General features: G+C 34.4%; 1 protein-coding gene across 3 annotated transcripts in view; it reads right to left on the bottom strand.

Moving 5' to 3' along the window:
• Positions 1–12,076, bottom strand: part of ABCD3 (ATP binding cassette subfamily D member 3) — a 78,621-nt gene that overhangs the window by 41,811 nt on the left and 24,734 nt on the right. For all 3 annotated transcript variants that reach the window (XM_021689954.2, XM_044914566.1, XM_044914567.1), the window contains exons 3-4: positions 8,720–8,818; positions 4,966–5,054 (exon numbers count right to left, since the gene is read on the bottom strand). In XM_021689954.2, coding sequence (XP_021545629.1) covers positions 4,966–5,054; positions 8,720–8,818 — 188 coding nt within the window. The remainder of the gene's footprint in view (positions 1–4,965; positions 5,055–8,719; positions 8,819–12,076) is intronic.

Raw genomic sequence — 12,076 nt, 5'->3', positions numbered from 1 at the left:
ATACGGTATCGGATATAGAAATAATCTGATTTTTATGAGGGAGTAGGTGAATAATGCCAAGTAACGTTAACTGGTCTTTTAGAGCAAAGAAGATGCACGGTCAAGTAAATCTGAGAAAACCTGGGTTAAACAAAGCTAACACATGTCTTTATCAAAGACCTTCTCAAAGCTCTTAACGTAACATAAATCTTGTGCATTAAAACTCTCTGAGAGGGTTCTGTGGCATGGATCATTCCCTCTGCCATCGCTGGCATTCCATAGAACATACTTTGGGAAATGCTACTTTAGACTGATAGAAAAATTAATAGTCCAATTTTGATAGAAGTGCTAAATAATTTTTTTTTACTTAAGTTGAACTAGAAAAAAGCTACAATAGAACCACATAAAAATGTTGTTTCTAGAAATAAGAATATTAAAAAGACAAGAGCAATTAAGACAGTGCAAAAAGTTTAGAGGTTTACACTAAAATTGTTTGAACCAAACTTCACATAAAACCAAAGTGCTTTAGTGCTGCCCACGCTGTGAAACACACACGATTAGAACACTTGGTAAAGCACATGCTATCACTCAGCAATGGTTTACCACTGGGGCAGCAGCTATAAATTTAAAAAATGGTTTCTTGAATAAAGCCTTATTTCTGCTTATTATTCCGCTGCAAAAGAAAAATAATAATAAAGAGTAATTTTACAGTTTATATCCTATTACTTCTAAAACACGTAAGGATCTTTATAAAAGATAATTTGGTGATTTTAAAATGCCTGTAGTCAAATGGGTGAAAATAAAATAAATCTCTATAATTACATTGTAGCAGCAACAAGGTAGGAGGGATTCTCCTCCATATCATGGAATTTCCAGGTTCTACCTTAAAGAAGGAGTCTGTCCTATTAAAATTTGCCCATACTCCACAGTCTTTAGCGACTGCTAACAAATAAGCCTAAAAGATGTAAAGGATATTAAAATGTACATTAAGGACCAGAATGACTTTCTTTCAGACTTTTTTGTAGCAGAAACAGATGAATCTAAACCTCTTTGGGAGAAGCAACAAGGGAAAAACAGAAAAATCAATTTATAATGTAGCTTGAGTAGCACGTTAGAGCTATGTGTTATTTTTCAAATAAAACTGCTCCATATTGTGAATTCATATGTTTAAAAATGTTAAATTTAACCAAATATCAAAGATCTCATACAAAGAAGCTCAAAAATATTTATCAAGGAGAAAGTTAACAATTTACTTTAAAATGACTGTTTCACAATTGATGAATATGGGTTAAAAGTATATGGAAGTGGGGCACCTGGGTGGCTCAGTCGGTTAAGTGTCTGCCTTCGGCTCAAGTCATGATCCCAGGGTCCTGGGATCGAGCCCCACATCAGCCTCCCCGCTCAGTGGGGAACCTGCTTCTCCCTCTGCCACTCCCCCGATTTTGCTCTCTCTCTAATAAATAAATAAAATCTTAAAAAAAATTTTTTTAAGAGTATATGGAAGTTCTTTTTACAGTTTCTGCAACTTTTCTGTAAGTTTAAATAGTATCAAAATAATGTTTTTTAGAAACTCTTAAATAGTCTTTGTTTTTTCATTTTTTTCTTTATCTCGTATCTAAATGTTAAAACTGAGTGCCCAACAAATTGATTACTCTATCTAGTAGAATTACAAGCTGGCTAATCTTAGCTAATAACCTTTCTCTTGTCCATCATCACCAGTTAATGTACCACCTACTCTTGGCAATGCATTTTCTCCAGGACATTAAGAGTATGAGAAAATTAAAATGAGCATCTATTCAACTAAAGTTGGAAATCCCTAGTTTAGAAGAGCAAATATTATTCTTCTGGATTACAAAAACATGAAGTCACAAAATGTGAATAAAAGGGAAAAAACTTTAAAAAATAAAGTACTCTTCTATACTATATCAAGGCTTTGCAAGGTTCTTTATATGTAATATGCGACTTTCTACACAGATAGCTAATATGATGCCTATAGTGGATATAATCTGCATATTTTTGCTATTAACAATGCTATATTTGGGGAGCCTGTATTTTTATTAACAGATATGGTACTTAGATAATAAAGTCATCAAACAAAAAATATAAAATTTTATAATCATGTAAAAGGGCATATACGCCTTCTCTACATTATACAAAGGATTCAAATTACTTATGCACATAGCTCATATAAGCAGAACTTAGCAATAAAGTTGATCTTCCAAAGCTGATATGCTAGCAGCAATGAATAAACACTTCAATTATGTTTATGACAAACTTCTTAGAATTTGTAAGAGGATGCCTCACTAGGGCACACACAAAAATGACGAGACACTCTCTCTGAACACCATTCAGGGAGGCCAATCCGTAAGCCCTCCACTTGGCTTCTAGCAAGTTTTTCAGCCCTTCACTTTTAAAGATGAATAGACAGGCAAGAGTGACAAACTTGAGGAAAGCCTCTAACATGAACAACAAAAATGAGAACAAAGGCCCAAGAAAAAATAAACAATGCAGAAAGCTACCAAAAAAAAAAAAAAAAGTTCACATACTTGCAAGAATGATTGCTCTAAAACTGGACATCCATACAAACAGATAACTCTTGGAAATAAAATGATGACAAATACAAATCACTGGATAATAAAGTAAAAAGAAATTTCCTAGAAAATGTCAGAGATGAAACAGTAGAGAAATTATAAGATAATCAGGTGATCAGCCTAGGGTTCCAACACTCAAGTAATAAGAATTCCAGAAAAAATACAGAAAAAAATGGAGAGGAAGAATTTTTTAAAAGCACAAGAAAATTTCTCAGAATGCAGAATGAGTTTCTCAATTGAAAAGAGTCCACCTAGTGCCCAGCGCAATGGAAAAAAACAATTCACAGCGACATTCAGTAAAATTCCTAAACACTAGCAATACATCAACAATAAAAAAAAATGATCATAAAAGCTTCCACGGGGGTTAAAAACAGATCCACTGTGAAGGAAGGGCAAGCGGCACAGGAATGGGCCTCCACACCCAATACGGCAGCTAGACTAGCAGTGTTTAACCATGGCTGCACATTAGAATCACTGGGATGTTTCAAAAACTAATGACTAATTGAATCAGAATCTCTAGGGGTGGGCCCAGGTATTAATCGTTCTCAAAATTCCCCAGATGATTCTAATCATCCTGCAACCAAGGCTGAGAACTGCTGAGCTCTACAGATAGACAACAGGGTGATGCTTTCAAAATTCTAACAAAAAATGATTTCCAAGTTGGAATGTATAAATATAGCTAAACTATCAATCAAGTATAAGAGTTCAGGTCTCAAAAATTTACTTCCATTGTGCCCTTTCTCAGAAAAACACTGTACGTGCCAAAATGAGAAAGTAAACTAAGGAAAAGGAAGACAAAGGATTCAGAAAACAGGTTATTTAACGCAAAAGAGAAAGATAAAAGAAATTCCCAAGATCATAATTAAAGCAAAATCAAACTGGATTGCTCTTTAATGGGCTTAAAGTGCAATCAATACAGATTAGGACAAAAAGACAAGAAACTATCAAGAGGTATAGAATGGCGTGGTAATAGACACAAATCAAAAGCTCACCTGGTGTGTATGACCATATTACAATACTGAGATTTTACAGTGTTGTCAATAAGCTTGAGCTGAATTAGTAAGAAGTAGGCAAAGAACTAAGGCACAAACAGAAACTTGTAATTTTTAAGTGCCAGGAAAAACAAAAAGTCGTATATCAAAGAAACTACCAAAGTACAGAATGTGGCTCAGTGGTAAACAGGCAAAATCATGTAAACAATAAATTCTGACTTAACAAAAAATGTGACAAAAAGTAAAACACAAGAGAATGGGCATGGGTAGGAGTATAAAAGAGCTAATTCTCATCTTTCAAAGTAGGAAATAAATGCATACTCTCTAAAACTGAAAAATCTAGGACAGTAACACAAGTTACACTGAAATGCAGAGGTAGAGATGAACAGTAAAAAGAAAACAACTGGCTCCGGGAATGGAAGTTACAAGTGGAAGAATGGGGCACAGAACTGATGTGTTTGTGATTAAGTCCAGTAGGACTATCTGACATTTAGCTGTGTTCATGTATTACTTTGATTAGAAGAACAAGGCAGGGCACTGAGCACAGGTTTCAGGGAGACCTGTGTTGAATACAAGAGCCTACACAATTATACATGTTCTGAGGCACGTAGTTAGGGTTTTAATCCTATGCAAATAATTTTCTTTATTCTCCTAGAGAGTCAAAAACATGTGCATAAAGCATTCTTCCTCATCCTACAAATCCTGAGAAGCAAATCAAGATTCAAAAAGTTATTAAAGTATTTTAAGAAATTTTCTGATAAAATACTGCATACCAGGAAACAGAATTCCAAGAAAACTGTTTTACTCTGACATTCAAATTGGTATCATGAGGAATAAAACCTTTAACAGATAAATGTTAATATCCCAACTGTTACTGTAAGTTTTTAAATTCAAAATTATCAGTTACAGTGATAATATAATATGTACAAAGACTATAATGAAAAAATCATAAAGCAGTAACTTCAGAAATTGAAGGAAATGTCTACAAACTGTTTTTTTACTTCTAATAAACATTCTCAATATGATTCTCTGAAATGCTTTGATATTTTCCTCCAAATTATCTCACTAATTTCAGGCATCCAATTTGGTGACTTTTTAACCCCCCGCTACAGCATTTATTATACTGCATTTTGTTTCCTTGTCCCTAATTCTCTATAAACTGTCAGCTCTGCTGGGCTTGGTACAGAGTCTCTCCTGTTCACCAGTGTATCCCTATCACAGAGTAGCATGGTGCCTGGCACATGGGAGATACTCAATAAACATCTGTTAAGTAAATGAACAAATATATAATTTGACTTAAGTACTTACACCTAATTGAAAATCTATTTCTTGCTTAAGATAATGTTAAATATGAGACAAATTAGTATTTTGTACATAGAGGAGGAAGGTGAATAGAAAAGTACCTTTCAATGAGTGTCCCATTTTGAATCATCCAAACATCACAATATGTTCGAGACACCAGCATAACAGCAATAAGTGCCAAGTAACCTGTCTAAAATAAACCAGGTATAGTCAACTAAATAAATGCATTTTTAAAAGTTAAAAGAAACATTACCTTGGTAAAGATTTTTTTAAGTTCAAATCTTTATTCTAGCTTCAATACAGTGGCTGACATTTTACCTATAGGCAATTTTTAAATATAATTTTAAGAGAATTTAAAAATATAATATAAATGAAAAAAGCCTAATACATCATTTAATTTAACTTTCTCATCCAGAATTCAAAAGTGAATCCCAGGCAGGTCAAATGACTTGCCTTCATACAATTAACAGAAGCTAGCAGTATCACTTAGATTCCCTGAGTCACAGTGTACTGTGATGGTCTTATATTTTTAGTACAGAAGTCTAATAAAGAAAAATGACAGTAACTATTAATGTACAGTTAAGCAAATGCCGAAGGTTAAAATTGGCCTAATGGAATAAATTTGGCTCAATTTGTTGGAAAAATCTCTAATACTGCCCTGCCCTCAATTTAGTGATTAAGACAAGATTTACACATAAAAAAGAAGACAGCATAGTAGATAAGTATATTTGCATCACTTCATGTAACAAGTAGCAGGATAGGAAGGCCTCAGTGACAAAAGAGGGTTATGATGTTAGAAATACATTAAACAGACCAAGGAAAACAAAGGAGAGAAGGAAGATTATGAGTAGAAAAAAAAGATAAAGGATTTAATGAGAAATAGGAAATAGACTGAAACCATATGAATAACAGTATTGCATATCCAGCAGAATTTAGCAGGATTAAACAAAGTGTTAAAAAGTGTCATTTTGAGAATTTTACTTAAGCAATGCTGTTGTGGAAGATGGATTAGTGAGGAAAACAGATGAGAGGCTGAGTCAGGAGTCCATTCTCTCTCGATGACATGAGAACTTATCCTCCAAACTCTATCACACACACACATTCAAAGCTGACCCTACTTACTCTTCTGAATTGGAAGAATGACAGTACTGTAGAAGCTAAAGTCAGGGAAGAGGGATGTGGCAGCAGGGACATTTGTTGGATAATATATTTAAAGTCAAAGTTATGGTGCTGAGTGGCAACTGCAAGTATTATGTAATTTTTGCAAAAGAAATACTGTTTTAAAAAAAGGTGAGGTACTAGGAAATACAGCACTTTAGGTGTAGACGAGGCAGGGAGTCATAAACACAGAATAATGAAGACACAAGAAAAGACAATATCAAAGAAAGCTTTTGTAACTGAGCAGTGATAGCTGCTACCCCAAAGTCTGCCAGAAAGCAAAGATCCCATCTTCCTACCCCAGCCACCATCTGAAAGTTAGGTATGCAACTGGCAACAAAAGAATCTTTTAATTGTAATAAACACTATATGTAGATGTCACTTTAACTATAATGCTAACTTTTAATTCAGACCTTAAATACAGTCTCAATCCTAAATTAATCATCTAACATATAAAGGTAACACTAGACAAAGATCGTTTATTTTTTCCTTCATTTTCTGTTCTCAGCTTAATTTTTCCTTGAAGTAAGTACCAACTTTACTTGTCTCACTTTAGCAAAATCTGGCAAACTTTGATTACTGACAATCCTGAAATGCCTTTTTCTACAAAGGATGTCCTTAGAATCACGACTATCTCCATGATTAGTAGATTTGTGGAATATGTCAGAAACCAAAGATTTGCACTGATTTAGGCAGTCCCTCACCTCATGATGTATGAACTCCACATATTCATATGCAGTATTATCATTTCTCTATTTCCTAAATCAGTTAGTCTCTCTATCCCTACTTCCAATCTTCTGTGATTTCTATGAGAGTTTATTTCTAAGTGAAACCCCCAGTGAACTGGGGTTAAATTTGGATTTTTATAATTCTCAAAGATCATGTGTAACATGACTCTGCAGCATGGCTAGGCCTAGAGAAAGCTGGGAGGTTGGCCAAGTTAGGCCCTGGTATCTCCCTTACCAACTCCCAGAGATCTATCCAATGTCTCACATTCGTTTTACACTCAGCAAACCCCTGCTAAAAAGTCAAATGAGCACTGAACTGTTAACTGATTAAGAGGGGAATATACAAATCTTTCCAGAGAAGCTTGTATTTTAAATAATTCTTCAATCAGGAGGGCTGAAGAAAGAGAAGACTTCACCAAGAAAATAACAAGCATTAAGCTATTCTTTATAAGCATCTGTTTTTGTTGGGGGAAGGGGGCAGGATGTCACAGACATGAGGTCATGAAATCATAAGAGCACAGAGCCTGACTACAAAATAGCAAAGACTCTTCTAAGAAGATGATAGTGAAAGAAAGGTCAAAGGTTGTGATTTATCCTACAAGAAAAAAGAAGACAAATGCTTTTATTAGGGTTTTAGAAAAAAGACTATTAAGAAAACAATAAAAGGCAAAAGGACCAATTAAGAGATTATGATAATCCAGGTAAGAAAAATATAGCGAGGACTGTAGGAATGGAAAGGGAGACGAATTTAAGAGAAACTCAAGGAAAAAACATTTAAAAATAAGGAAGGGAGAAGATTTAAAAAGTCTCAGTGTGATTTCATTTTTATTAAAATATGTGACAGACATCAAAATACTGATAGAAGTTCTGAGTGAGAGGCTAAGAGGTATCAAGAAGAAAAAAATATATATCCACATTTTCTAATTTTTCTTCAAGGAACACATTTTATCTCTATCTTATTAGGGAAAAAAATGTTATTAAATTATGTTTTAGAAGTCAATAACGGTGGAACCACAAGCCATGATGCAGAAGTGAGGGAGAAAGAGAGCAAATCCAGTGTGATGGGGAACTGTGTGTTCTCTTTGGGGATTACAATGCTTTGGGAATATCTTACCATTTTGTGGCTATTAATAGATTATAAGTCTAATGGTCTTTAAAATGTGAACAATGGAAAACATTATATTTCAAGAAAATAAATTTCGCAGAGAAGATAAAAAAGGGGAGCTTCTTTGAACTAAGACTAATGAACACTACAATATCCACATTAAGAATGTTTAGAATGAAAAATGACCCAATACCAGTGGCTGAAAGGATGAAGTATAGGGAGAAAGAGACAAAGGTGATGATATTTCTCGTTCTACAAAAGGTGATTAAAGATGGAGAACACAGCATTATCTTAGTTTTTTAATCATTAAAAATACTCCTCAGATAATCATAAAGGTAATCTTGATAAAAGGGCAAAGGAAAGGATAATAAAACTTTATTCCTAAAACCAGTTCACTTCCTGAAAATACTGGAGAAATTCATACATCATTTTGGGTATCTCAAAACATATTTAATCACATATGAAAGAACAACCTTCAAACGTATTCCATACCAATGTGACTTATGAACATCCCAATGTAATAAAAAGGTCTGTCTTTCTAAATTTAATCTTGATTTTATTAACAGAATTTAGCTATAATAAAACAACACCATTTAGGGTAGCTGCACTGAAGTACTCTAGTATTTCACATAAAATATAATGAAATACTATTTCATAAACAAGAGGAAACTATTTAAAATCTGGCACCAAATAACAAGGGTACTTGCAATGATAATAGATAATTAAAAAAAAAAATTTAGTCTTCATTACCTACACAAAAAAACATTTGATCTGTAGTATAACAAAAGCTTTATAATTTTATTGTTCTGATCTCATGTAACCTTAAAAGTTAAACACTTAACATTATAATTTCTTAAGACTTACCTCCTTACAAAATGTTCTAGGGACCATGATTTTCAGAATCCGTGTGAGTCTTAAAAAAAACACCTTGTCCACCACAGCTCGCTCTTTTTTCCCCTCTTTCTACATTAAAACAAAAAAAAATTAAGATATTTATAACAAGTAATATTAAAAAATCACATTTCATCTAAGTCAATAATAACAACTATCAAAATGGATACTGTGTTTAGAGAGTGCAAACTCGCACTGCTCTTCGCACATGCTTTCAAGAAAATAAGATGTTATCAAAAACTAAATAAGGAATGAGAAGTTCTGGGGCCATGTGAATATCTGGGAGACTACTGCAAGCAGAAGAAACAGCAAGTGCAAAATGCCAAGGTGAAAGCTCATTTAGTTGCCTGAGGAGCAACGAAATGGCCAATCTGGCTGGATAAACTATAAGCAAGGGATAGTAGCAGAAGATGAGATCAGAGAGATAGCTAAGAAATGGGCAAGTACTTACTGTTTATTATCCACTTCCTGATTAACAGCAGAATGTTTTTAAAATCCTGAACAGGAATTTTCCTGATATTAATTACTGGAAACATTTAGATTCCTAGATTTAGCATTTAGCATTTCCAATATGCAACCTACCAATTCACTCTCTTCCTCATAAAGTCAAAGACGGACAAGGTCTTTACTTCTACAGCTCACATACTAGCAGGAGAAATACAGATAAAAATAAACCAATAACTTGTTACAGATACACTAGGCAGGGCCATGAGAAAAAGACTGATTTAGATAGGATGACAAGCAAGAGTTCTTTGGGGAGGTGATATTTAAGCTGAGACATAAATAAAGTGAAGCCACGTGATAACCTCAGGGAAGGAGGGTAGTCAAACACAGGGAACGTCAAGCACAAAAACCAAGTGTTGAGAATAAAACCGGTGCACACACTGAAGAGCAAGACAGAATTGCTAAAACAAAGAGAATAAAAATGAGAGAAGCTGAAGAGGTTGACAGGGCTTGTAAAAGACAGACCCTTGAAACCATAGTAAGGATTTAGAGTTTATTTAGTCAGCATAGTGGGAAACCACTGAAGAAACTTTAGAGCAGTAATTGATCTTATCACCCTCAGACATTTCTTCATTTTGAAGGAACAAGAAAAAGTGAGATGAATTGGGTATGGTAGAGGCTATTTACTTTATTACACCTGAACTGTTCAGAAGAACATACAGGAGAAACTTCTTACAACAGGCAACACACATGAGAAGGATCTGATCCCCCTACCTAGACCCTTCCCCAACTCCCATAATCACAATTCACTTCTTTGTTAACTACTATGCTCTTGATAAATACCCATGATATAGTAAATTCTATAATTAGATAAACTTTAGTGTAAATATGTTTTATGTAAGTTGAGGAACCTGAAATGAATAATTTGTCTACTGAATTAGAATTAATAATAAGCTACCATCTATATGTCAAACACTGTGCTAAGTGCTTTATATTTATATAATCCTAACAGGCACTGAGTGCATTACAGAATCACAGATCAAGAAAAGGAAGTCTGAAGGCACTGTGTTTGTAGAGTTAGATCAGGAAGACTAACATAGATAAGAATCAGCCTGTCCTGTAACTGTTAGAACAGAGTTCAGGTCTTTCAAACCTTATGAAGGTTGCAAACCTCATCCTACTGAATTAGAGGCCCAGTCTACTTCATTCACACATGCATGTGCTCCTTCATTCATTCAATAAATATTCACTCAATCCCAGGCACTGTTCTGAATGATGGGAACACACCAGAAACTAAAACAGACCAATAGCGTTACAGTCTATTTACTTCAGCTAGCCTAGTCTCAAGCCAAACCCTATAACTTCAACCAAAATCTCCCCTTTACTTCCCCAAACTGAGAAAATACAGGAAGAAAATAAAGACAAGGCAATAGATACCAACTACCTTTAAAAAAAAAAGAAAGTTAAACTTCTACTCTCAAGTTTTTCCTATCACTGCCTCCCACCTCACCCCATTGCACATGTAATGAACACCCTTGAATAGACAAATTATAAATAAAATGGCCATCTTCTGACTTAAACAGAGGATTACCTATTTCTACCTTCTAGCTGCTTTCAAGAAATGATCTAGGGAAAACAATGAGGAAGGTTTAAAAAAGAAGTTATAAGAAAGTCACATCAAAGGAATTTAAAATACTAACTGCTACCTGGTATATAATTCTTCCTCCTCTTTTATTTCTGCTCCTATTGTCATCACTACTAAATCATAAGCCATATGCAAGCCATGAAGGAATTGCATATATATTTCCTAAAGTCATCACAGCATGTTCTGGAAAGAAAACACCTGGACTAGAGGGCTGGCTCAGAAAGGCTGAAGAAATACCACAATGCTCTACCATTCTCGACACATAATAAAATTCATATCTGAAACCAATCTAAAGGAGAGGACCTACAGAGACAGTACATTTCATAAACACTACTAGTCTCTCCAACGAATTCATTTTAATTTCACTACTGACTTTCCCCCACCTGTGAACTTTCCAGTATTTCTTAAAAAAATACAAAAGGCACTTTGAGGATATAAATTTAAAATGTAAACTACAGAAAAAGCAAACCATCAGATAAAGACCATTTAAATAGTTAAAGAAATAATGCAACCAGAAAATAATGTACCTAACATTGAGGAAGCAACAAGGTCAAAGGGCAAAGAGAAGTTCCTATTGATGTGTCAATCAACTTAGAAAGGTTGAGATGAACGGGGCGCCTGGGTGGCTCAGTTGGTTAAGCAACTGCCTTCGGCTCAGGTCATGATCCTGGAGTCCCTGGATCGAGTCCCACATCGGGCTCCCTGCTCAGCGGGGAGTCTGCTTCTCCCTCTGACCCTCCCCCCTCTCACGTACTCTCTCTCATTCTTGCTCTCTCAAATGAATAAATAAATCTTTAAAAAAAAAAAAAAAAGAAAGGTTGAGATGAACGAGAATGGACTGAAATAGATGTTTGAAACAACAAAACTAAAAGGCCATATGGCGCTGACAAGAGGATAAGCATTCCTGTATATTGTTGGCGAAAGTGTAAATCAACACAACTATTATGTAGCATCTATAATAGCACCTATCAAAATGTAAAACGTACAGACTGTAAAATAACTCAGCAAATTTACTTTTAGGAACTTATCCTACTGGTATTCCTGCACATATGCTTAAACACATATGCATTTACACAGTTTATATTATCATAAAAATAAAAAATCTAACTGTGCATCAATAATGAGATTATATAAACTACATAAAATTTATGCAATGAAAATTCTACACAATTATAAAAAAGGAAGCAGCTCCTATTTATACAACAAAATCCTATAGAACAGTTAAATTAACTAAATCTACA

This window comes from Neomonachus schauinslandi, chromosome 4, assembly GCF_002201575.2.
Source record: "Neomonachus schauinslandi chromosome 4, ASM220157v2, whole genome shotgun sequence".
Lineage (NCBI taxonomy): Eukaryota > Metazoa > Chordata > Mammalia > Carnivora > Phocidae > Neomonachus > Neomonachus schauinslandi.
This window is presented reverse-complemented; position numbering and strand designations above follow the sequence as displayed.